Raw genomic sequence first — 25,981 nt, forward strand, 5'->3', positions numbered from 1 at the left:
ACTCCAGGAGGAGGCTCCTGGGAGGACTCGGGCTGAAGCAGGCAGGGGCTGCATCTGCAGCACTTTCTTGGTAAAGCCCTGATCATGATCTTGGACTTTATCCTCAGGACAACGAGAAGTCACTGGAGAGGCTGAGCACTGGAGTGATGTGATCTAAGGCACGGTGCCTCTGGTTTATGTGCTGAGGGGCCCGGGTGGGGCCACCTACTTGGAGACTGACACAAGCGGTCCAAGTCACAAACAACGATGGCCTCAACAAGGGTGTGCGCAGCAGGTGTGAAGAAGTAGCTGGATTTAAGGAAGATTTATGAGATGGGGTCGGATCAATTTGGCGATATGAGTGGGTGTGGGGATCAGGTGGAGAGGAACCAAAGGGACACCCGGGTTTCTGCCCTGGGTGACGGGGCCATCTCCCAAGGGGAGGAGCAGGTTTGCGGGAGATACAAGGAACTTCAGATGCAGACACACGGAGTCGGAGAGCTAGGTAAATTATCCCAATTATCCCCTTTCTCTACAGGACCAGCTCAGCCCCTGGAACCCCCTTCTCTCTTTCTCTCTCTCAAATACTGTACTTATCACCATTTCTGGTGACTTCACCTCTAACACCTATCTCTCCGTGCTTTGACTTCCTTGTTTCCATCAATCTTTATTCACCTGTGACACCCACCCACATACACGCTCACACCCCAGACCTCAGCAGTACCCAGAGCTCATCACCTCCTCTCCCTCTGCTTCCCGCTCCAGCACTCCCTCTGCCACATCTGTGGGCCCTCCCCACGTGGCTGTCCACCACCCCCTCTATGACCTCCCCTCCCTCTTTCCCCAACTCAGACTCCCAGGGCCCTCCATAGATGTATCCCGGATGGCTCCCTTGCCTTTGCCTGTTGCCGTAGTTACTCAGTAGGCAAGATCCCAAGCCCAGTTCAACCCCATTCTCCACATGGCACCCGGAGCATCTGGAGAATAACCCAACCAGACTGACTGGTTTCAATGGAAACTTCTGATCACAAACCTTGAGTGAACACTCAGCCCTTCTAGCAAATTCTACATTTTCCTAAAACCCTAACCCTAGTCCTAAAATGGCTGTATCATACCTTCTCTTCTCCCAAAGCTCCAGTCCCCGTACCCCTAAACCTCTTGGGCTGACAGGCAGGCATTATGTGCCCGTTCATCCTGCCTTCTCCCCTGGGACCTGGATGAGTATCCCTGCTCCTGATACCCCCTCCACTCAGACACTAGAGCCCTCAGCTCTCACCGACTCTGGACTGTGCTCCACAGTTTTTGCCCTATAATTCTGTAAATATGCTAGAATGTCCTCTCTCTTTTTTTAATTCCCTCTTGACACCACATCCTTCTCCAGCTACCACCACCTTCACAAAAAAACAAAACTCTCTAAAGGTTGTCTACACTTGCTGTCTCCACTCCCTTACCACATTTACCCATGGCAGCCAGAAAAATCTTCTACCAAGATCAGTCAAGTCCCTCCCCTGCTCAAGACCCTCCAGGTGGTTTCCCATAATGGCCATGAAATGAAAATACACCAAACTCATTGCTGTGGCCTGCAAAGCCCTACATGGATAGGCCTTGGCTGCCTCTCCAGACTCATCTTCTTCAGCTCTCCCCTCTGCACACCCCCACCCACAATGGTCTTCTCCCCTCTCAGAGTCTTTGCACTGGCTTCTGTTGGCAACACTCTTCCCCTGAGAGCTTCACATGACTTGTCTCCTTGTCCTTCACATCTCAGCTCATACATCCCCTCCTCCAGGAGGCCATTTCTGACCCGCCCTTCCCAAAGGAAGCACGTACACCACAGTCGCTCTCTACCACATGACCCCATTTTATCTTCTTTGGAGCATTTACTAGTACATGAAATGTACTAGTGATTTGTTTACATGTCTGTTCTCAGTATCATTCCACTAGGATGCACTCCTGAGAACGGGGAATCTGTCCTGTCCACCCATTTATCCACCAGCACCTAGAATAGCGCTTGACACATAGTAGCCACTCAATAAAAATACATCCAGGTGGTGATGTATACTAGGCTGTTGGATGCTGGGGGGGCGGGGGAGGTGAGGACTGATCAGGAAACAATGATTCGGGAATTGTCGGCAAAATGCCTGAATATAGCATAAGATTTTGCTCCAAAATTATCCCTCAAGTAGGAAGGTTTTGCCTTATACCTAAGTCCTTACAAAGTCTCCCATGTTGTGGGGCACGCTCTCAATTACTGCATTTCGAACAACGCAATGCTCTTTGGGGGAAATTCATTAGCCTGAAATAACCCCAATCAATGAAGTCCTGGATATTTGTGGCAGCCACTGGGTGGACTCAGAAAAAACGGAGAGAGAGATTCACACAGATTCAATCACACAGATTCAATCATTACTCCTGGTGCTATAACCTTACAATAGCAAGTATTGTCTTTCTAGGCAAGCCCTTAAAAAAAAAAAAAAAAAAAAAAAAACTTTGAGAACAACAAAGGAAGTGATTACGTTGTGGAGAATGACAAATACACACCTACCAGATGATTTTTTTCTAAGTTATGCAACCTACTATTAAGCAACCAGGCTTTTATGGCAGAGAATAAAGTTTCCAGTATCATTCACAGATTTGAAAAGCACTATGTCACTAATAGCTTGGGCAAAAATAAAAGTTTGTGCATTCTGTAAAAGGTTAGTGGTAACAAACCAAACTCCAGTGATGTTAACCCAGATGTCACAGAGACATGTTTGAAGTTTAAATAAAATTGTTTCATAAACTATTCAGGGAAGGAAAAAATAATAGGTTTACTACATTGTTCTATATAATACGTGACCTTAAGATAGGCAGCCTACTCTAGAGAGTATTACACTAAGTGAAAGAAGTCAGACAGAGAAAAACAAATACCATATGATTTCACTCATAAATGGAGTTTAAAAAACAAAACGAACAAACGTGGGGGCGTGGGAAGAGAGAGAGACAAACCAAGAAACAGACCCTTAGCTATAGAAAAACTGCTGGGGGCGCCTAGGTGGCTCAGACTGGTAAGCTTCTGGCTTCAGCTCAGCTCATGATCCCAGGGTCCTGAGATGGAGCCCCATTTCCCGGCTCCCCGCGCAGCAAGGAGTCTGCTTCTCCCACTCCCTCTGCCCCTCCCCCTGCTTGTACTTTCTCCTTCTCGCTCTCTCTGAAATAAATAAATAAAATCTAGAAAAGAAAAAGAAAACAAACTGGAAGTTACCAGAGGGAAGAGGGAGGGGGAAGGGGGAGGATGGGGCAGATAGGGGATGGGAATGAATGAATGAATAAATAAATAAATAAATAAATAAATAAATAAATTGGAGTGCAATTGTTGCGATGAGTACAGGTGTTTTATGTAAGTGTTGAATCACTAAAATCTACACCTGAAACTAAATTTACACTGTATGCTCGCTAACTAAAATTAAAATGGAAACTTGGAAAGAAAAAAAAAATAGGTAGCAAACTAAGTTAATAAAGTAAATTATTATTTCAACCACACTGAAAGCTTATATATTCAAATCAACCCCCAAACTTTTGAGGGTCTCCTCACTGGGAACATAGGGGCTTGTTGCCCTTTATCTCCAGTCTTCTATCTGGGCTTCCATGGTAGGTGGTAACTCAAGCTGTGAGGGTGGCTGATACCAGACAGAGTCTTTGAGGGGTAGAGATGAGAAGATGCCCGAGGATGGAGGCTTAAAGGCCAAATAGAATGGGGGAAAGTGAGCAAAGGGGGCTGCAGGGTAAATTGATATCATAGAAGTCAAGGGAATATGATGTCATAGAGAAAAAAGATAATGTCACAGAAGGCAAGAGATGAATGTTCTAGAGAAGTTTCTAGAACTTCTAGAATTTTTTAGAAGTCTCTAGAGAAGGACAAAGTGACCACCAGGACCAAACGTTGCCATGGGGCAAACTAGATAAGGACTGAAAAGTGCTGAATCGATTAACATAGATGTCTTTGGCACCCATGGCAGGAGCATCATATGTAAAGAATAGCGCGCAGAAACTGGGTCCGAGTGAAGTGGGGGTGAGGGCAGGGACAATGAGGTCCAAGTAAATGGAGATAACAAGTGTGAACAACTGGTTGGAAAATGGTGGCTGGGAGAAGAGTAGAAAATGAAATGGTGTCATTGCCCAAGGATGGAAGCAGTCAAGAAATAATTTTTACAGTGACAGAGACTTGAGAGTACTTAAAAAATGATGAAATGAATCCAGTAAAGGGGAAAGGTCAAGGTCCCCATAGAGCCAGAGGAATGGGATGCAGAGGCCAGATGGAGGCTCGGACTTCAACAGGAAAAGGACAGGTCACCTACTATAACAGGAGGGTAGGAGGGAAGGGTGAGACAGGTGCAGGTCACCCCCATCTCTGACCACAGCTTCCCCCGGCCCTCTCACCTAGCTCCTCCCTCAGCATCTGTTCATACTTGTTCAACAGATCCCCCAGGGAGCTGCATGACACCTCCTGACCTGACCCGTGATCTTCTCCCAATCTGCCAGACTTTCGTGCATCCCCTCCTTCTGCATCCAGCCTAGGCTTGGGATCCACAGTCTCTCCCATCACCCTCATGTCACATGGGAGCTCTCAGATGGATGTCTGTCCATCCTCCTAGACTGCAGTCTCTCTCAGGGCTGGAACAGTATCCACCTGGTTTGCCAGTATATCCTCAGGCCCTACACCGTGCTTGGTGTATATATACACGGTAAAAGGGTAATAAATATTTTCTGAGATGACTGGAATGACCTGCTGTCCAGCCAATATCCCCATCATCTCTCCACCCCTCCTGCTTAGCCCAGACCAGTCCAACTGTACTTCCCGTGGCTATACCCCGTGCTGGGCTCTGCTCCAGTGAACCCAGCTGCCAGGCAGAGTGAGGTCACTGCAAATCCATGTTCTCCAGCCCCACCTGACAGCCCTCCTTCTTCTCTGCTTTGTTCTTGGCCGTTGTTCGTGGTGGTGTATGGTATTCTCAGGCTTCTCCACTTTTCTCGAAACTTCTAACCAGTTCTATCTGATCTTCATCCCATATCTCAGAGACAGCAAAAACTTCCAAGAATCCTCTCCCGTTGACAGCCACCAGACCTGCAGACCAAACCACATGCAGACCAACCCCCCCTCACTCCCCCCCACATGGTGAAAAGGGCGAGCCCAGTCTTGTTACCGCTTTAACCTCCCCGCCCCACCACACCCCATACCCAGGAGCCCCTCTCTCCCACCTCTTCCTGCCCTCCTGTTTCTTCAACCTCTAGCTCTCTCCTGGCTCTCCCAGCATTTCAGCAGGCTCACATCTCTTCCAACCAAAAGCCAAAACAAAACCCTTCCTTGACCCCCATGTCCCGCACAACCACCTCCTTCTCTCTCTCGGCTTTCCCAGCAGTGCGTCCTAAAACAGGTCTGCACTCACCATCTATAATTCCTCAGCTCCTACTCCCTCCCTCCCACCAGCTATGATCTGGTCCTTGCTCCATCACCCCACCCAAGCCACCCTGCCCTTACCGAGCATACCTAAGTTTCCTTCACCACCAGGCCCAGTGGAGGCTCCCCGTCCTTGTGCCATGAGCCATTTCCCAGGTGAACTGCCTTCCCCCTGTACCTCGTCCCATACCACAGACACCTTGTATGGGCTGCCTGCCCAGCACGGCTCCAAATGGAGGAGCTATAGAGGACAGTCAGTCATGTGACCTGGCCCCTGGACCTCAGGTGGGTATGCGCTCCAGATGGGGCCACTCGAGCTTCCTCCCCCACATTATTTGAATCTTTTCTAAGGGAAACCTGGGAAGATGTGAGTTCGGAGCTGGTGACCCTGGGCAAAAGCCTGTCAGCATGTGAGAGGAGGAGTCAACAGTCAGAGAGGAGCAGAGGTGAGGCAAACAGGAGAGACACAGTCAGACCTGCTCCAGCCGGGTGCTTCTGGACCTCCTAGACACCCCTTCCCTCTCCGTGTTTTTACAAACCGATCAATTCCCCTCTGTGCCCAAACTAATTCAAATCAGATTTCTGTCATTTGCAATCAAGAGCACTGACTAACATGCCCAGGTTTCTTCTAGTTTTCCTGATGCTCCAGTCATGCCCCGTCAATGTCCACCACTGGGTGGGGGTCCTCAGGACTCTTCCCAGGCTGTCTGCTCTCCTGGTCTCCACTCCCTCCCTGGGTGAGCTCCTCTACTCCCATGGCCTCCATTACCATCTGGTCACTGCTGATTCCCAAATCCATAGCTCTTCACAGATTATTTCCTTGTCTCCTATTTTTCTGTACTATCCCTACTATTCCTAATTTTCCTGAATATTTTTATTGTGATAAAATATACATAACATGAAATTGCCACTTAAACATTTTTCAGTGTACAATTCAGTAGTGTTAATTCCATGAACAATGTTGTACAACCACTATTTCTAGAGCTTCCTCATTACCTCTAACAAAAACTCTGTGTTCTCTAAAATAATAACCCCCACTCACGCCTCCATCCAGCCCTTGGTAGCCTCCAACGACTTCTGGTCTCTCTGAATTTACCTATTCTAGAAATCCTAGATTTCTACCTAGAATCTATCTACTGAGAATATCTATCTACCTAGAATCCTATCCTAGAAATCATACAATTTCTGTCCTTTGGTGTCTGGCTTATTTCCCTCGACATATTGTTTTCAAGATTCACCCCCATCGTCACATGGATCAGACTCGATTCCCTTGCACGGCTGAATAGTACTCCATTGTATGGATATACCACATTCTGTTGCTCCATTCTTCCTTTGATGGACATTGGGGTTGTTTCCAAACATTTGCCTTGGCTATTGTGAGTGGTGCTGCTCTGAACATTCATGGATGGGTCTGAGTTTCAGATCTTCTGGGTATATACATAAGTGTGGACCTGCTGGCTCATATGGTCATTCTACTTTTTTTTTTTTTTTTTTTTTTTTGGTGGAACTGCCAAACTGTCTTCCATACCATTTTGCATGGGCCCCAGCAACGGACAGGGTTCCCATTGTGCTTCTCTCTTCCATCCCATGCGTCCAGCTGCCCCTGCACACCCAGATATGTGTGTTCCACAGACAAACCAGCAAGGCCTTTGGATGCACAGGAAAATTCGGTTACGTGAAAACAACTGGCGCTGAGCCCCATCCCATGCCTGAGGCTCTGGGATGGGCTATGTTGGGCATTAGGGGAAGCTCAGGGATGGAGTATGGGATGGGATGACACTGTCTGATGCACCCTCGCATCATAAAAAAAAAAAGGGGGTTGTCTTACAAGTCATGTCAGAATGTTCTGAGGGCCTTGTCAAAACGGCTGCACTGGACTCTCATTTACAAACACACACATCACTTAGCCAACTGCAGACATGATGACCCTATCATTTCTTTCTGCTTCTCCCAACCTGCTTCTGCTTCCCAGCTCAGCCAACAGCCAGTCACCTACTCAGGTGCCTATGTCAGGACCTCCCGAGGTTGTAGGAACAGCGAGTTCAGGAACCACATCCCTGCAGCCCAGACTCCGTCTAGGCTCTGCTCCCTGGTGCCCGGTGCCCAGCACCTCTTTGACCCAGGATCAAGGCTCCAGAAGCTCCCACAGTGCAGGTGGCGGGCTGATTTCAGGAATCTGGCACATGCCTCACCCCAGGCTGGCTTCCCCAGCTGCCCTGATGCCCACATCCTTGCAGCTCAAAGGAGAGCTCTGGCAAAGAGCTTCTTCTCTTGGGAGAGCAGAAGCTGGGTGAAGACAGACACAGCCACACAGACAGCTCATTTTTCCCTTGAGTACCAGACCAGGGATTTGGGCCTGGTGGTAGGAGAGAGGGGAAAGAGATGAGGCCGAGTCAGGGAAGGCTTCCTGGAGGAGGCAGGTGGTCAGGGAGGGACTTCTAGTAGGTAGGTGGGTGGGATGCTAAGATAGAAGGAACTGATCAAACAGCCACTCTGTGTCAGTCTGGGACAGGGCTTATTCTGTGTGATGGGTTTTTTCCCTCATTTGGCAAGCACTTTGTCTACAAATTGCCAGGCACTGTTTTAGGTGCTGGGAATAGAGCAGTGGACACAACAGACTCCCAAAAATGGCTGTCCTCACAGATGTCAGTGATGGGACAGACAATTCAAAAGAAGAATAAGCAAAATATAGAATATGTTGCATGATCATAGTTGCCAAGGAGAAAAATAAAGCAGGAGAGAGAAAGGGTGCGGAGGGAACCTTGTAGAAATTCTAGATGGGAAGGCCAGGGAAGGCAAGGCAGCACACCGTGCAGAGAGGGGGAGAAGTGCGCCAGATGAAAGGAAAAGCACGCGCATTGGCACGAAGGCTGGGGAAGAGCCCAGGCACACCCACGGGCAGCAAAGAAGCCAGCGATGCCGAGCAGCAAGAGAGCCAAGAGGCCAGAGTGTTTAGACAAGGCTGGAGAAGGACCAGAACACATGGGATCATATAGGCCATCCCCATACCTCTGGCTGTCACTCTGAGTGAGCAGAACACCAGGGAAGCACCGTGGGGGAGAAAATGGAGTGGCATGATCCCCTTGGTGGTTGTGTTCACACAACCACCCCTTGCATGGGGGCAAGGCATAAGGAGGGTGATCGTTTATAGCACACCTGCAATAATGCAGGGAAGGAATTATCTTTGGCTTAATGTTAACAGGATAACATCCATAGAGTCAGTGAGAAGCGGCCAGATTTTGAAAACATTTTGAAAGGAACACCACAATGATTCGGTGGCAGTGAACGTGGGGTAGAAATGAAAAGGGTCAACAATGACTCTTAAGTTGGGGGCCTTAATGAGTAGATGAGTACAATTGCCATTTACTCATTCGGATGAGTCAAGGATGGAGAACTGATGGAGAGCGATGTAGGGAGCAGGGTGTCAGATGAGATCAGGACTCCTAACTCAATTTTAATTTCAAATAAAGAATAAGTAAGTTTTTTTGGTGTAAGTAAGCCCCATGTACGATCTGAAATTTAAATTTAACAGAGCACATGCTTTGGGATTTTGTTTTGTTTTGTTTCGGGGGTCTTTGCTTACTGGCTAGGTTTGGTTCTAAATCTGACAATCCTAATAAGGAAGGAGTTTAATGTGGGACGTGGTGAGTTTGCAATCCCTACTGGACACCAGCAGGCAAGGGGAGTAACTGCTGAGCCCAGAGTCAGGGCAGGGGGGATGGCCTGGATGGAGACAAGCAGTCAGGCCTTGTCAGCCTAATTCTAATATGTTAAATCCTGAGACTGGATAACATTGCCAGGAGAATGAATGGGGACAGAGAAGAGAAAGAGCCAAGGACTGAGGCCTGGGGCACCCCAGTACTTCAAAGTCAGGGAGATCTGGAGGATCCAGCAAAGGAGACAAAAAGGATACCCAGGAAGTAAGAAAAGTCAGAAGAGTGTGATGTCCCAGCGACCAAATGCTGCTGGGAGTGCAGAGACCCAGCTCGGGGAGCCCCAGTGAGAGGATCAGAGCCTGGGGTAGGGGGAACACACTGAGCAAGAACCCTCAATGAGAGTGAGCTCCAGGGGGGATGCAGAGAACAGATGGAGATACGGCATCAGGACTACTCTTCTGAGTTTGACTACAAAGAAATGGAAAGAGATGAAGCAGATGCTGGAGAAGTGGGGTGAGGGAGGCTTGTTTGTTTCTGAGGACAGGGAAGTACCAGCGCATTTACTGTAAAGGGAAAGATCCAGTAACGAGCAGAAGGGAGAAAGTGGAGGAGAAAGGGGTGGGGAGTGAGGTCCGGGGTGCGTGAGAAGAGGTGGGATTCGGGGCACACGTGGGATGCTTGAAGCTTGACAGCAACTCAGAAAAGCCGTGTGTTACTTCCATTGCAGGATGTGTGGGCAGAATTTCCAAGTAACTCTCGGCATCTTGGAAAGAGAACAGTGTTCTAGCCTGGATCCTGGGTTATCTCTTCCTTCCTACCCACAGCCCCGGACATGCTGGAGCATGGCTGGAAAGCCCCCAACCTTCCACCTGAACAGCTTCCCAGTGGGTTCTGCCCCTCCTAGTCGCTAATGCACAAACACAAACACAAAAAAGAAAATCCCAGCCAGAGAGGGAAGCCCCTGACTGAGGCCCGGTCAGAGTTTCAGACACAGGGGGCAACCTGGGACTAAGACCAGCCTGTGCCAAGGCCTGGGCCGGAAGAAGCACGGGGCCAGGCTTCGGGCCTGCCACCCCCAGAGAACAGGTGTGTAGGCCCTCAAGGGAGTGTGGGTGGCCCGGGCAACTTCTAAGCCCTGGCACGACACAGCCTTGCCCCAAGGCGAGGGGATGGCCTACATGGCCTCCCACACATTCCCTTGCTCTGGGAGCAGAACCTGGAAGTGGGACAGCAGCCTCACAGCCTCTTTCTGAATGGGATTTCTTCCAGATCCCTCCAGAAGCAGCACAGGGCAGGTGTTGGAGGCACTGCCTGATGTCAGGAGTGAGGGAGCAGCGCTGGCAAGGTCCGAACGATAGGACTGAGGCCATCCAGTCACCCGGGCACAGAGCAGAACAACCCAACCACACACAGAGACACCACCTCATGCCTCTCACAAAACCCTACCAGCCACCTTGGCAAAATCCTACCCATTCACAACCACATGCACCAAACATACCCACCTACTCCCCACACTACCTGTTAATACCCAATGCCCAATCGCACACACCAGACAGTTCTCACACAGAACTTTCTGTGCTCCCAAGACTGACTCTGCAAACAATCACTGAGTGTCTGAGTGCTGGAGACACTGCAGGAGCGCCCCCACCCCTGCCCCAGCTCTCTGCTCTCTCGGAGGGGATCTCCGGGAATGTTCTGAAGCTCCACCGCTGAGGAAGTGGGCAAGGTGGCTTCAGAGGGGGTGCCCGGGGAATAGCAGGGGAAGAGCCGTCCAGGCAGAGGGAGAAGCAATCACAAAGGCCAGGAGGCTGGACTGGACGTGGCGTGTTTGTGGAATAGAATGAAGGCCATGTGGCTGGAGAAGAGCGGCCAAGGGGACGTGTGATGGGAGGCAAAGCAGGAGCAGGTGGTTTGGGCTTTGTAGGCCAATGTCAGGAGAGTGGGTGTTAGTATAAAAGTAATGGTAAGTCACTGCAAGGATTTAATAGGGGAGTGACAACGATCTGATTTATATCATTAAAGTACTACTTTAGCTAGGAGAAACCATGGGAGGAAAACTCTTTGGGCTTTCAGAGTGGGGAAGGCATTTCTAATTATGACCAAACCCAGAAGCCATAAAAGATAAGATTGATACATGTGACTACATTAAAAATGTTTTAATTCTGCACGGCAAAAACTCCATATACAAAGTCAAAAGGCAAGCGTGAAACAGGGAGGGAGAGACCTTTTTTATTTGTATCATAGACAGAGGGCTTCTTTCTGGAATATATAAAGATCTCCTAAGAAATCTCTAATTCAAAAGGCAACCATCCGGTAGAAAAACAGGTAAAAGCAAAGGACAGTTGATAGAAAGATAAATAAAATGGGTGTTGAGTCTATCCAAAGATGCTCATGCTCACTCGTAATAAGAGAAATGCAAAATAGAAGTATAATGAGATACCACTGGCAAAGATCACACAGGTGGGTAACACTCCACCTTGGCAAGGAGTCCAGGAAACAGTCCCTCATGGCTGGTGGTAGCAGAAACTAATACATTTCTGGAGAAGATTTGGCATTATCTATCTGAAGTACAAATGGGCATACAACTTTAACCCAAAAATTCCACTTCTAGGAATATATCCTATAGACCTAATTTTAAAATGCGTTAAATGACGTTTGTCCAAGGATGTTTATTACGGTGGTGTTTATAATAGAAAGAAGGAAATTCACAATTAGAAGCCACCTTAATTTTCATCAATATGGGACTGATTAAATATATTATAGTAAATAGTATGGAATACTAGTCAGCTGTTTTATGAGGAAAAAACGAGGTAGTTCTGTATCTACCAATAGAGGGAAAATATCCTATATTTTGTTAAAAATAGCAAAGTGGGCACCTGGTTCAGTCAGCGAAGAGACCAACTCTTTGTTTCAACTCAGGTCATAATCTCAGAGTCACAAGATTGGACCCTGCATAGGGCTCCATGCTCTGTATGGAATCTGCTTGGGATTCGCTCCCTCTCCCTCTGCCCCTCCCCCCACTCACTCACTCGCTCTCTATCTCTCTCTCTCATTGTCTCTCTCTCTCAAATATATAGATAAATAAAATCTTTTTTAAAAATAGCCAAGTGCAGGGGAGGCTGGGTGGCTCAGTCTTCAAGTGTCTGCCTTTGGCTCAGGTCATGATCCCAGAGTCCTGGGATCGAGCCCCGCATCAGGCTCCCTGCCGGGTGGGAAGCCTACCTCTCCCTCTCCCACTCCCCCTGCTTGTGCTCCCTCTCGCACTGTGTCTCTCTCTGTCAAATAAATTAAAAAATCTTTCAAAAATAAACTACATAATCCTTCTTAAAAAATAATTTAAACAATTTTTTAAATAGAGAGGTGCAGAACCAGGGGCATAGAGTACCTCCCTCAGGAAAGCATCAAAGAGTATCTCTAGAGTCAAAGATGGAGAGTTGACCTCAGGAAGGAAAATCAAGTAACTGGAAACCTGGCTGTCAGGTGGGCAGTGCTGGCTGTGCAGTCTGGTGTTCTGGGAGAAGTCAGGGGTAGCACAAGAAACACGGGACTTATCAGCAGTGGAGAGTATGGAAAGCCCCCAGGCTGGATGAGCTCACGTGGGAAAGAAGAGGCTGAGTCCTGGGACATGCTCACACTGGACAATAGCTTGTGAGGACTCCAAGGTGCCAGGAAACTGAGAGTGTGGTGTCAAGGAAGCTGAAGGAAGAAAGCCTTTTGAGAAGGAAGCAGTGGTCAACGGTGTCAGGTGCTTTTGCAGGCCTAGGAGGGTGGGGACAGAGATATGACTGTTCGATGTAGCATCATGGAGATCTGCGGTGATCTTGACAGGGCTGCCTTTGTGACCTGCTATAGGGATGGAAACGTTGTTCAGAACAAGAAAGTGGGGAGCAGGTTTGCTCTGAGACGCTGGAGAGCAGCACGTGGTAGGGAGCAGATGGCAGAGTCCTGGACCTTCACAGGACAGTCACACCCATACATCCCACCCCACCCCTGCACCAACAGAAACACAGAAACACCCGGACCACCCCAGCCCTGAGCCTCAGCAACGATTTTTAGGGGCCATGGCCCACTAAGTAAAAGACGGTCTCTGCCCTATGGCTTTGTGCCATCCAGAAGCCACACAGCCAAGACCTCCAGAGGCGGCTCTGCTCCTTATTCTCTGTAGGATCCTGGGCAAGTCACCTAACCTCTCTGTACCTGGTTTTCTCACTCTGGGGAAGGATCATGCCTTCCTCATCCAGGGAGGAAGAAATAGTCTTCGGGCCATACCTGGCACAAAGATGTTTCTGAGTGTCCAATGCAGGATTAGTTCTCCACCAAAATGAACAGTAGGTAGGGTGATCATGTCACTGATCTTCCCAGGTTTGGGGGCACTTTTGAGAGTGAGGGGGTGATGTTAATTACACTGGGGCCACAGGTGTGAGCCAGAACAGCCCTGGAAAAATGCCACGCAGAGTCACCCTTGTGTTAGCAATATCATCTCTGTGGAGACGGAGGGCTCAGGACCCAAGGGGACTAAGATCCCAGGACTCCCAGGGAGGCCAGAAACCCTGGGGTTTCTCCAAGGAGGCTGGGAAGGTTCCTTGTCATAGCACACTAATAACTAAAACAAAGCGTCCTTGTCCGCAGAGCCCAGCCCAGCTGCAGTCCAGCTGCTGGCCCCCCTCCCGCAGAGTGTCTAGGGCAAGGGATCTCTCTGCCCCCAACACCCCCACTCGCTTCTCACAGGATCTGCTTCTGGCCATAACTCAGGCAACCACCCCTCTCCCTCCTGCCCTCACCCCTAGACAAAGGATCCCCTCCACCATCTCCTTTCCGGATTCGCCTTGCCCCTTCCAGTGTGGACGCAGAGTCGGGTCCCCACTTGGTTCTCCAAGGGCGCGTATTTCCGCGGAGGACACAGCGCCTGAGCCGGGCGCCGCCGTGAAGGGCCGTGGTGACGGGAGGGCAGACCCCCAGGGTGCCCCCCTCCACTCCCCAGCCGGGTCCAGGCCGGCCACCGGGCGGGAACTTCGCCGGGCAGGGCGCGGGCACGGTAGCCATGGTAACGCGTGTGGGCGAGTCAGGATTGCGGGCCGTCCCAGGCCACAGCACTTCACAGCCTAGAGTGCCTCCCGCCCCTGATCTCATTGGAGCCTTCGCGCAGCCCTGCCCATGGCCACCGATGCCCCCATTTCCCACATGAAGAAACCGAGGCTCCGAGCAGCGACGGGGCCCTCGGAAGGCGGCCCCGGTAGCGGGTGGCCGCGGCACTAAACGCGGACCCCCGGCGGCGGGACGGGCTCCGAGGCTCCTCCCCGACCCTCCCTTCCTCCGCGCCGCCTCCGGGGCTGCACCCGCTGCCGTGTGTCCCGCCGCCGCTGCAGAGTCCGGCTCCCGCCTCCCAGCCGCCGCGCGGAGCTCCCGGACGCGGGCTCCCGGTGAGTGCAGGTGGGGGTCCCGGGACCCGAGCGCTCCCGGGAGACCCCGGTCGGGGTTGGTGGGGGAGAGATGGTGCAGCGGTCTCCCCCAGCACCCCCACTGCCTTCTCGCCCCTCGATCCTGGGTGGGCTGGGGGCTCCAAGGGCTGGAAAGTTCTGGGACACCCTCCTCCCACGTCCGCAAGCTCGCAAGCCGCCCGGGATGGAGGGAAACTGGGGAAGGGAGTGGGGTCGGTGGAGGAGAAAGCTCAGTTGGTGGGGGAGGGGAAGGGGGTGGTCGCGGCGGTGGCATTCCGGAGTGTGGCGACAGCTCGGCTAGACTTGGTCCCCGGGCTAGGAAAAAGCGGATGGCCGGGAGGTGGTGTTGGGGGTCAGCTGGGGGTAATCAGACTGGCTCCACCAGTCCCGGTTCTGGGCTTGGAGGGAAATTCTTTGCGGGTGAGTCGAGTCCCTGGGGTGTGTCAGGCGGGACTGGACAGACAGGACCGGAAGGTGGAACGTGGGGACCCAGAAGGGGGTGCACCCCGATGGGTGTCCTGTGACAGGGCCCCTCTTGTCCGAGGGCTGGAAGACGGGCCTCCAACCACCACTTCAGTTTTTTTGAACTCCCACCAGGTGAGTGGGGGCTGGGGAGGGAATGGTCTTATGATTCTTACAACAGCTCAAGAAAGTAGGAATTCTTTCCCTTTAGAGATAAGGAATGGAGGTTAAAACTATCAAGGGATTCTTAGAAGTCACTGGGCTAGTAAGTGGCAGAGCTGAGACTGGAATCCAGCTATGATTCCTCTCCATGCACATTCCACGGCCCCTCCCCAAAGGCTAGGTCTCAGGGAGTAAGTGGGGGAGAGAAGGAGGGTCTCTCAGTCACACTGTCCTGTTGGAGATTCCCAGAGAAGAGGCATCAGCAGAGATGAGGTGTTGAGAAGTAGCTGTGCCTTCTCCTTCTGTCCAGAGTGGAGAAGTCCTTCCAGCGAGCTACCTTGTCCAGATTGTTCCTGGGGGTTCCTGCCCACACCTCACAGCCCTCCCCTCCAAGCTGCCTCTCTGAGAAGTCACCATGCATTTGTTTATTTACCCAGTATTTATTGAATATCTCCAATGCGCCAAGCACTAGGCACTAAGTATAAAGCAGTAAGCAAGACAGAACTGACATTCTAGTAAGGGAGACAGACGATAAATAAGAACAACAAAAACTATTATTTTAATTTCAAATGGTAATTAAATTCAAGGAAGAAAATAAAGGGGACGGGACTGGAGTGACCAGGAGGGCAGGGGCTCCTAGATCCAGAGTAATCTGCGAGGCCACTAAGATGATATTTGAGCAGAGGCCTCAGCGATGAGAAAGACCCACCCAGCCATACAGGATTCTGGAGAAAGAGCATTCCACGCAGCAAGAATAATTGCAGAACCCCCAAATCTCCCAGTGTGGCCAGAGCCGAGACAATTAGGGTGAGATAATAAGAGAGGAAAGCAAGAATGTAGAATCTGGGGTTTCATTCTAACTGTAACATGAAGCTAGTAGAAAGTTTTAAACAAATGAGTGACATGATCCAATTTCATGGACTCTAAGGGCCCAGGACCAGATGCTGAAAGGCCAGTGAGGAGGCTGTGGCAACAATACCAGCAGGACTGATGGGGGCTTGAGGCAGGGCAGTAGCAGCAGAGGGGTGAGAAGCGGTCATGCAGGGTTGGGACCCACAGGCAACATGCGTGCTCAGAGTCACAAAGCCAATCCAAGAGCGCCCACATGTGCACACAGGCCCACACACGCACATGGAGACACACGTGTTCCCACACCCAAGGCAGCACCCAGACACTAGATGTACTCATGCAGACCCACCCGTCCACACCCTCTGAGTCATTCCAGAACTGGGAGGAAAATGTGTGATTCGGCGGCCTGAATACAATAAGTCTCCCTATCACAAAGCCTTGGTATCCGGCACGGCTGGGGGAGCTGGGTCTCCCCCCAGCTCTGGCAGGAGCCCCAGCTTTGGCACAGGGAGGGGAGGTTGTCTCTAGAGTTTCCCTGGATCTGGTGTGCTGGGAGCCAGACCATTATTACATCCCCCATTCACCCCCAACCTGATCTGGTCTCCCAGCTTCACCACCTACTGACTGTGAGACCTTAGGGAGGCCATTTCTCCTCTCTAAACTTGCTTCCTCTCTGTAGAATGGGGTTATCAGGGAGGAAGAATTTCCGCCTCCCTTTTAAGTTCTTCTCGCTGGACTAAGAATGAAATTGACTAAGAATGAATGAGACAGATTAACAGGAGAAAATTTAGTTCAGTTTCATTTACATGGGAAATCCACACAGATAAGAAATTCCAAAGACAAGCAAAATGAGGTATATATGTCATCCTGAACTAAAGAGAAGGGACTAGGGGTCAGGGACTTCAAAGGGAAGGAATACAATTCACAGAAGGTGAAAATGAGTAAATATTTGGGAAGCAAATATTTGCCAGGCCCACTCGAAAACAATGGGATGTAGAGGACTTTGATCAAATAAGCCTTGCTAGGTTCCTCCTTGCCTACCATACCTAGTTCATATAAAAATGTAGTTATCTGTGGTGATAGGTCTCTTCCTGGACTAGGTCCTCTGTCTGAATCCTTTCAGGCAGTTGAAAAAGAGGTAAAGAACTTTTCCTGAATCTAATGGGTTTCAATTGCTTTTAACTTAAAACAATCTTCATACCAAAGTGCCCCCATTTTGGGGTGGTCTGCCCTTGGCCCCGAGAGGCCCATGACCCCACCCTCACAAGACGGTAGGTAGCAAGGCATCAAGAAGTAAGTTGCAAGAACCCAGCCTGGGTCAGTCATCCAGCAAAGAAGGGGAGGGGAGGTGGTGGAGAGCACAGCCCTGGCACCAACAGCCAGACCTTGAATCCATTTATCATTTTAAAAGAGTGACTTCTATCTAGCTCTCACAATGAGGGGCCAGCATTTATTGAGCATTTACTATGTGCCGAGTGCTTTGCAACTGTTATCTTCATCTGGAAATGAGGAGCACCATAGTATCTTCCTCATGGGGTCATTCTAAGGACTAAAGGAAATAACATGGCACAGAACTTTAGCTCGGTGGCTGGCTCACAGTAAATGCTGCATAAATGGTGACTGTTTATCAGCAAAGGCACATTCCCTTCCTTCAGGCCTGCATGCTCTGTGACTTTTGGCAGGTCACTTAACGTCTCTGTGCCTATATCCTACCTGTGGTTTGGGAAGAACAGTAACAGTCCTGACCTCAGAGGGTCATTGGCTGATCACACGAATCCATCCGCATAAAGAACTCAGAACAGCACCTGACACATAGGAGACGCTCAACAAATGTCCCCTGGTCACGAACACCTTTTTTTCCCTTTATCCTGTCAGGTGGGCACAGCCCCCGGCACCCCCGCCAGGCACCATGGACTGGAAGACGCTCCAGGCCCTCCTGAGCGGCGTGAACAAGTACTCCACAGCGTTCGGGCGCATCTGGCTGTCGGTGGTGTTTGTCTTCCGCGTGCTGGTGTATGTGGTGGCCGCAGAGCGCGTGTGGGGGGACGAGCAGAAGGACTTTGACTGCAACACCAAGCAGCCGGGCTGCACCAATGTCTGCTACGACAACTTCTTCCCCATTTCCAACATCCGCCTCTGGGCCCTGCAGCTCATCTTCGTCACGTGCCCCTCGCTGCTGGTCATCCTGCACGTGGCCTACCGCGAGGAACGCGAGCGCCGCCACCGCCAGAAGCACGGTGACCAGTGCGCCAGGCTGTATGCCAACGCGGGCAAGAAGCACGGCGGCCTGTGGTGGACCTACCTGTTCAGCCTCATCTTCAAGCTGGCCATCGAGTTCCTGTTCCTGTACGTTCTGCATACTCTGTGGCACGGCTTTGGCATGCCGCGCCTGGTGCAGTGCGCCAACGTCGCGCCCTGCCCCAACGTCGTGGACTGCTACATCGCCCGGCCCACTGAAAAGAAGGTCTTCACCTACTTCATGGTCGGGGCATCGGCGGTCTGCATTGTGCTCACCATCTGCGAGATCTGCTACCTCATCTTCCACAGGGTCCTGCGGGGCATGGCCAAGAACAAGTCCCCCAAAAGCCGCAGCCTCCCATCCTCCACCAGCCGAGCCTCCACCTGCCGCTGCCACCACAAGCTGGTGGAGGCCGGGGAGCTGGGCTCCGACTCTGGTGATGACAAGGGGCACGCGTCAGCGCCCACCATGACCCCCATCTGACCACAGGCTGGGGAGCAGCCCTGGGCTACCACGGGGGGACAGGTGGGGCAGTACTGCACTGGTGGAGGGGCCCTACAGGTGCAGGGTGCACCCCCCTCCTTTTGAATTCACTAATCTATCTAATTTCATTGCTGGCCGACTTCCTGTGCACTGGGCACTGTGCTTTCGACCTGGGTAAAAGTCTCCCAACCCAGAGCCAGGGGAGACAGAGGTTGAAACAAGCAAATTCACTACTGCATGGAAGGGGACACTTAGGGGGCTCGCAGAGGGCTTCTACCTGACCCAGGAGGAGGTGCTCAGGCCCCGCTTCACTGAGGAAGTAATGTCAGAAAGGCAGGAAGTGCTTCTTAGCAGAGAGAACAGCAGGTGCAGAGAGAAGCCTGGAGACCACAAAGAGGGAGATGCTTGCCCTGGTTGGATGCACCAGATCCAAGGGAATCTCCATTTCCTTGGGAGGAGCACCCAGATTTCTGGGGTGGGAAGGAGGTAGTCTCTAAGCAGTGGGAAGTCTGTAGGGCTGAGAGTGAGCTTGTGAGCAGGAGCGGGAGGAGGCTCTGCTGACACCAACCCCTCCTGAGATACGCAGGGACCTTCCCAGTCCCCACTGCCTTCAGGGGAAGCCCCCTTCTGCCCAGTCTTCTTCCCCCCAGGTTCAGACAACTTTGCTCCCATCTTCTCCCCACAAATGTGCTCAACTTTGTGCCAGCTTCTCAGACCCATGCTCCCAGAGACTCAAGGTAGATGTTTCTTGGAATCAATAAAGGCTGTGTTTTATACAGGTTGGCTCCAACCTCTGTTCTCCACTCCCACCCACAAGACCCTGAGGGCAGGGAAGGTAGCCCTCAGGAGTGCGGAGAGCTCCGCGCCTGTGGGTGGAGCTAGGGTGGGGGCTGTGGCCAAGGTTGGAGCAGAAGTTAGGCTGCAGGGAGGGTTCATCCCGGTGGGGCTGTGGGTTGGAACCTCCCGATATGTATGTTGTGATTATAGGCATGGTCACAAGAGGGCGCTGTGCTCCCAGTGCAACGGGGCTTCTAGCCTTTACAGTCAGACTGCCCTGAGCACACACAGTGACTGTCCTCTCTGTAGACAACTCAGACTCCCACCACCTTTATAACCCAGTCACTGCCATCAAGAACCCACATCCCAACCCTGTGGACACAAAATCCCTGTTATTCATACTCTGACTCCTCATATGTGCTCACAATGGCCCAGTAGTCTCCTCAACGGCCCAGTTGAGTCCCAGGGTCATTCAAACATTAACCAGCTCCTTCCACTTTCCCTGAGCATTTTGGGCACACCAGGGTCCTGGCCGGATGCTGAAACTGCAGAGGGGGTGGGAGCTGAATTCCAACAGCCCAGAGCCTGGGGGAGGAGGCGTGGGGGTGGGGAGTCAGAAAACACCCTCGTCTCCGGCCCTAACCAAATGCTGGGGTGGTTCACAGCCCCACTCCCAGCACCGTGTGGTGACCTGCAATTTAGAGGACACCAACATCCAGGACAGACCAGAATGGAAAGCAAAAGGGGGTGCGGGGCTCTAAGAATCCAGAAAAACATTTAGTGACTATCAAAGCCAAGGCCAGGAGCCAGAAATCTAGGAGCAGTGAGCCAAGAGCCAATGTAGGCAAGGAGAGGGCAGATCATGGCCATCCACAGAACAGGCTGCGGCTCACCTTTGCTCTTACATGTGGTCATTAGTGGGGTGGGCAAGCCAGCCAAATTTCAAGGGCCTGGCTGACACCCAGCCCCCAGGTCGGAATCATAGCTTAACCACTTCATGACCATCGTCACCGCACAAGCTGGCACGTGGGCAAACTTTCAGGATTTCTGTCTTGTCGTCAGTACAGTGAATTGCATCAGTCAGGGGCCAACAGGAAACAGATGGCACATTCAAACCCAGTAACTTTAAATTTAGAGTTTCCTTGAGGGATTCTTTTAAAAGGGTATGGGCGTGATTGGGGCGCCTGGGTGGCTCAGTCGGTTAGGCATCCGACTCTTGATGTCGGTTCAGGTCATGATTTTCAGGGTCATGAGATCCAGCCCCACATCAGGTTCTGCGCTGGGCATGGAGCCTGCTTGAGATTCTCTCTTTCCCTCTCCTTCTGCCACTCCCCCTGCTCATGCTCCCTATCTCTATCTCTATTTTTCTCTCTCTCACTCTTGCTCTCTGAAAAGAAAAAAAAATTGAAAGGTATGGGCATAATTAAGGAAACCCACAAAGACCACTTCAGTGCCCTGAGTCTAGGGACAGGGTTATCACAGACAGGGGCCACACCGGAGCTGCAGGATGCATTCAAATGCATCCAAATAAATGCATCCAAATGCGACCAAATAAATATTCCCAACTTCACCATCACATCTCCTGCTTGCTGGCCAGCGGCTCCCACCGACCCAGCCCAACCAGAATCTGAAGGGCAAGGGAGCCCAGGGAGGCATTCTGTAGGGCTCAGCCTCCAGGACACAGAGCAGGGTAGAGAGTTGATCCGAGGGACAAGGGAACATATGCAGCCCGGCACTCAGAACAGTACCTACTCCTCGGCTGGTTGTACAGATAGGAGGTCCTTTGGGTAACACGGCAGTACTGTGTTAATGTGTCCAGTAAATATCCAAGCAGCAGTGTGCTCATGGCCCAGGCCACATCCTAGGTCTGTCCCAGCTCCGAAGAGATGATTGCAAAGGTCTCAGGGAAGGCTGATCTCTCCTACTTGCTGTCAGACATCCCAACATCCTCCAGGACGGTTTCAGCTGCCTGGTCACAGGTGGCTTGGAGGTCAGAGCACCCGGAGGATGTCATCAGCTATCCCAGCACGACTGATCTTCTCCAGGTTGTGGACAAGGACCGTCGATTAGGGACTCTCCCTGCTCTGTGTGTCCCATGTGTGGCCTGAGAGCTGGTCTGAGCCAGGCAGCTCAGGATGCGTTCACCATCAGAGTCCTCGGCAGACCGACAGACCGGGCTGTCACCACAAGGTGGCTCTCACGCCAGCCTTCTCTTCTCAGGATCCACGCCTCTATCTCCTCCTTCCTCATCGCAGGAGGATTCACTTGCAAGCTTCCTTCAATCCTGGATCGGATAGATTTGGATTTCAGATACACAACCCTCACAGGCCCACCTGCTGCATGAAGTCATGTGGGTCACCGTGCAGCCCAAGGTCAACATTATCTCATATTCATCACCCTGGTCCAAGCCTCCTATTACAGATGGAGTGTTCGTGTCTTCCCAAAATTCATACATTGAAATCCTAATTTCCAATGTGATGGAAATGGGGCACCTCAAGATGGAGCTCTCAAGAATGGGATTAGTGCCCTCAGAAGAGACACAAGGAGGATGACCTTTCTCTCTTCACCATGTGAGGACACAATGAGACGACAGACCTGCAAAAACTGGGAAGAGGGTCCTCACCAAGAACCCAACCATGTTGGCTCCCTGATCTTGGACTTACAGCCTCCAGAACTGTGAGAAGTAAATGTCCATTGTCTGAGCCCTCCCCACCCCCCAACATCCCCCAGTCCATGCTATTCTGTTCTAGCAGCCTGAGCTAAGACAACCACATCATCTTACCCCCTGGATTACTACAACAATGTCCCTGCTTCCTGCCCTGAGCCTGGGAAAGCAGAAGAATGGGAAGGGGAGGAAGCAGGACTGAACGACAAGATCTGTCCCAGGGCGCTGTGTCCATTAGACAAAGATGGCCCATGAGCGGAGTCCCTGACCACCACTTGGCTCAGTCCCCACCTGGGGCCATCCCACAGAGTTTGGCCACCTGGAAGCGGGGGCAGACCTGCCAGTGAGAGCAGCTGGAGACTGTCAGCTGCCCAGACTCCTGAAGCTGAGCATCAAGGCCTGTCACGAAGGGCGGTGTGGTCCGCATTCACCCCCTCAGTCTATTCTCAGCAGCACAGCCCCAATGAGCCTATAAAACCCAAGTCAGGCCCTGCTGCTCCCTGACCCAAACCCCCTCATCCCCCACCAAGACACCTCCTACAGGCCTGAAGGGGCCTCTAAGATCTGTCCCACCCCACACCCTCCATGTTCTCCAGCATGATCTTCTCCTTGCTCACCTCACTCCAGCCACACTGACCTCCTTACTGTCCCTCAAGCAGGAAACACCAGACATGCTCCAGCCTCAGGGCCTTTGTACTCTCTGTTCCCTCTTCTGAAAAACTCTTCCCCAGAGAGCCACAGGACTCCCTCCTTCCTTCAGGGCATGCATCAAAATGTCAGCCCCTTAGAGGGAGTATCTCCTCTCTTCTGTTCAACATGGAAACTGCACCCCCCTGCACCCTCTCCCTTCTCCCCCTCCCTGCTTCCCACATAGCATTGATCACCAACCAGAAGGTTCTGTGTTCTGTCTCCCTATAGCTACAGTGTCCTATCTACAAGGGCAGGGACTTTGGCTGTCGTCCCTCGATGGTCTCCGGTGTCTAAGTGCCACAGCTCCAGGGGATGCTCAGTACAAACCTGTTGAGTTAGTAAATTCATACATGAGCCTGGGGTCCTGCTAGGTGCTGGGAATGTAAGCAAGACCCAGCTGCCTGCCCACAGGGGGCCCACAGCCTAGTGGGGCTGGGTGGGAGGGGTAGACACAGGGAAATATGCACCTAGGGTAGGACGAGGGCAAATAGGGAGTTACTTAACTGGTATAGAGTTTCAGATTTGCAAATGTAAGAAGTTCTGGAGCTCTGTTCCTCAACAGTGGGAACGTACTTAACACTACTAAATGGTACATTTTCAAACAGTTAAGACGGTAAATTTTATGTTATGTGTTTTTTACCACCATTAAGCATAAAATTTTTAAGAACAACAATGAAAAATCCCAAAATAGAATAGTGTACCCAGGGGTAGGACCTGAGCTGCTGATGGCACAAAGGCTTCCCCTAAGCCAGTGGAAGCGGAGGCCAGCAAGGGGACTGACTTCAGGGAGAAGGTGACATGGAGCAAAATCCTGAAGCCCTCTCAGGTTCAGCATGTGAGGGTGCTGCAGGGGGAAGGTGCAGACACAGGCAGAGTGTGCAGAGAAACAGAGTAAGGAGGAAGACTGAATCACAGAGGGAAATGGGGAGAGGGGTGAAGCTGGAGAAGGCAATGCGGAGCCACAGAGTGTTCTAAGCAAGGCACTGTGCAGTCAGCTCTATGGGGAAAGGTGGAGGCTGGAGGCCAGGAGACCAGCTAGGAGGCCATTGAGACAGTGGCCCATACAGGGTCGGGTAATGGGAACAGAGGGAGATGTGGGGTTCCAGGGATGTCTCCCAGGCAGAGAGGGCGGGTTGTGGGGATTACTGTCTTGGCTGATCCCACCCTGCTTTTCCTTTGAAAGGGGCCTGGTCATTTAAACCCTGACCCCCAGAACCCCTGAGGAAGGGCTGAGAACAGGGGTTGGGGTCTTGCAGTCTCTACCTGCTCCTCCCTCCTTCCAGTAGATGGGATCAGAAAGGCTTGGGAGAGTCTGGGCCCAGCAGCAGGAGAGGAACTCTGGGAGCAGAGGCTGTCTTGGGGGTGTGGTAAGAACTGGCCTCCAGGGACCTCCGTTCTCATGCCCTCAAGGGTCAGAACTAAGTGGGCGAGGTTGTCAACTCTGAAAATCCAGGAGGCTCTGCTCAGCCTGGCCCAGAGGGACAGGCCTGGAAGGGGAAGCCAGCTCAGCCTGATCCTGAAGGTCTGAGATCTGAGCCAAGCCCTCCACACTGGCTGCCCCAGAAGTCTCCCTGCTAGGGGCTGGAGGCAGGATTCTCAGGGACCTGGCGCTGGGGCACTGGGAGTCCAAGGACTGAATCCTATTGTGGAAAAACAAGGACCTTCCTGCCACCTGCCCCCAGGCCTCAGCCCCCACCTCCCACATTCCCTTTCCTTAGCTGCCCTGTTCCCCCACCAGTCCACCCCTGAGCCCTGTCTGCTCCCACCAAGACCAATCCACAGACCCCTTTTGGCCACAACTATTTTGTCACTTTCTGAGCCACCACTCACTTGAAAACTTTCTGGGTACCGATATCATGCTATGTACTGACTGGACCTCCTAGCAACCCTACACAATAGGAACCATTCCTATCCCCATTCTACAGAGGAAGAAACTGAGGCACAGGAGTCAACAGCAACGTCTCAGCTTCTAGGATCTTCTGCCTCTGCCCAGCAAAGTCTCAGCACCCTAGGGGCAGCAACCCAGGTCGTTGCAATCCTTGACCTTTGCTCATGTTGCCCCTTCTTCCCAGAACGATTCCCGAGCCCCTTCACGTGGCTAATCCAGTTCTCTCTGAGTCCCCCTGGAGTCCTCCGGAAAACTTTCCATATTTACAACATTCCCCTTGAATGAATTGAGATGCTCAATTCCTGCCTCCTGTACCAGCCAGTGAGAGCAGGAGGCCAGAGCCCACACCTGGCTGGTTTATGGTCCAATTCCACCCCCCACCCCCTCCACTTACAATACTGGGGGCACAGGAGACCCTCATTAGCGTTCATCCACAGGGTGGTGCCTGAATGACCCGGGGCAGGTTCCACCCACCTCCTTAATTGCTTTGGGTGCCCTCACCTCATGTAGAGGCATGAGAGTGGGATCCAAACTAAAAGTGGGGAGCCCCTCCTCTACAGTCTCCAGTGACCTCTGGGAGCCGCTTAGTGACCTCTGATTGCCTGCCCAGGAGTGGGGATGTTGGAGAACTCGGCAAGAATTCAGGCTGGGGTGAGAGCCCAGCTCCACCACAGCCTCCGGGGAGGGCAGATATAACCCGTGTCTCCCAGCGTGGTTCCCCAGTCCTGACGAGCCCCCACTGCCAAGTCCTCGCACAGTGCGGAGCACCCTGAGGCCACCTAAAAAATGAGTGGCCTTTTCCCTCCTTCCAACCTAGGACAGAGGCCCCCAAGGTCAAGGAAAGGCCCTTCTCCAGAGGCCCCCACACCCTCATCCCCATCTGCCCATCCCTCACAGCCCTCAGGTCAGTTGCAGGATCAGAAAGTTCTCACTATGATCCTTTCAAATCCAGCCACCCTGGAAACACTTGGCCCCGGAGAACTCCTGTTCCAGAACCGGAGAAACAGGCTAGGAGGGTTACCGGCCCGAAGACCGCGCTGAGGGTGAAGAAGGAGCCGCCAGAGGCTTCTCGAGCCCCTTCCACACCCCGAATTCTCAGGGCCGCCTCCCTGCCCCTTACTCGAGCCTGGCTTCACCGACGCTGCTCCTCCTGGTCCCCGCCCCCCGCTCTGAAAAGCGCCCGGCCGCCCTCCCGCCGCGCTTCCTGCCCCCACCCCGCCCCTCCGCGCTATTTAAGGCGCCCCCGCTGCCCGGCGCCG

The 25,981-nt window shown here is 52.0% G+C and overlaps 1 protein-coding gene across 2 annotated transcripts; it reads left to right on the forward strand.

Annotated features, from left to right (window-relative positions):
• The first annotated feature begins 14,464 nt into the window (after window positions 1-14,464).
• Window positions 14,465-19,439, forward strand: GJB3 (gap junction protein beta 3). 2 transcript variants are annotated; one of them, XM_032877169.1, is made up of 2 exons: window positions 14,465-14,489; window positions 17,856-19,439. In XM_032877169.1, the coding sequence occupies exon 2, from the start codon at window positions 17,890-17,892 to the stop codon at window positions 18,700-18,702; it is 813 nt and encodes a 270-aa protein (XP_032733060.1). In that variant the 5' UTR covers window positions 14,465-14,489; window positions 17,856-17,889; the 3' UTR covers window positions 18,703-19,439. The 2 variants fall into 2 exon arrangements, with proteins under 2 accessions (XP_032733060.1, XP_032733061.1); XM_032877170.1 differs by lacking the exon at window positions 14,465-14,489 and adding an exon at window positions 14,976-15,104.
• Window positions 19,440-25,981: the final 6,542 nt, after the last annotated feature.

The sequence above is a fragment of the Lontra canadensis genome, unplaced genomic scaffold, assembly GCF_010015895.1.
Source record: "Lontra canadensis isolate GAN:19392208 unplaced genomic scaffold, GSC_riverotter_1.0 scaffold60, whole genome shotgun sequence".
Lineage (NCBI taxonomy): Eukaryota > Metazoa > Chordata > Mammalia > Carnivora > Mustelidae > Lontra > Lontra canadensis.

Bases quoted from the DNA above. Each gene is read 5' to 3' on its own strand.
- GJB3 (XM_032877169.1), top strand. From the start codon at position 17,890: ATGGACTGGAAGACGCTCCAGGCCCTCCTGAGCGGCGTGAACAAGTAC.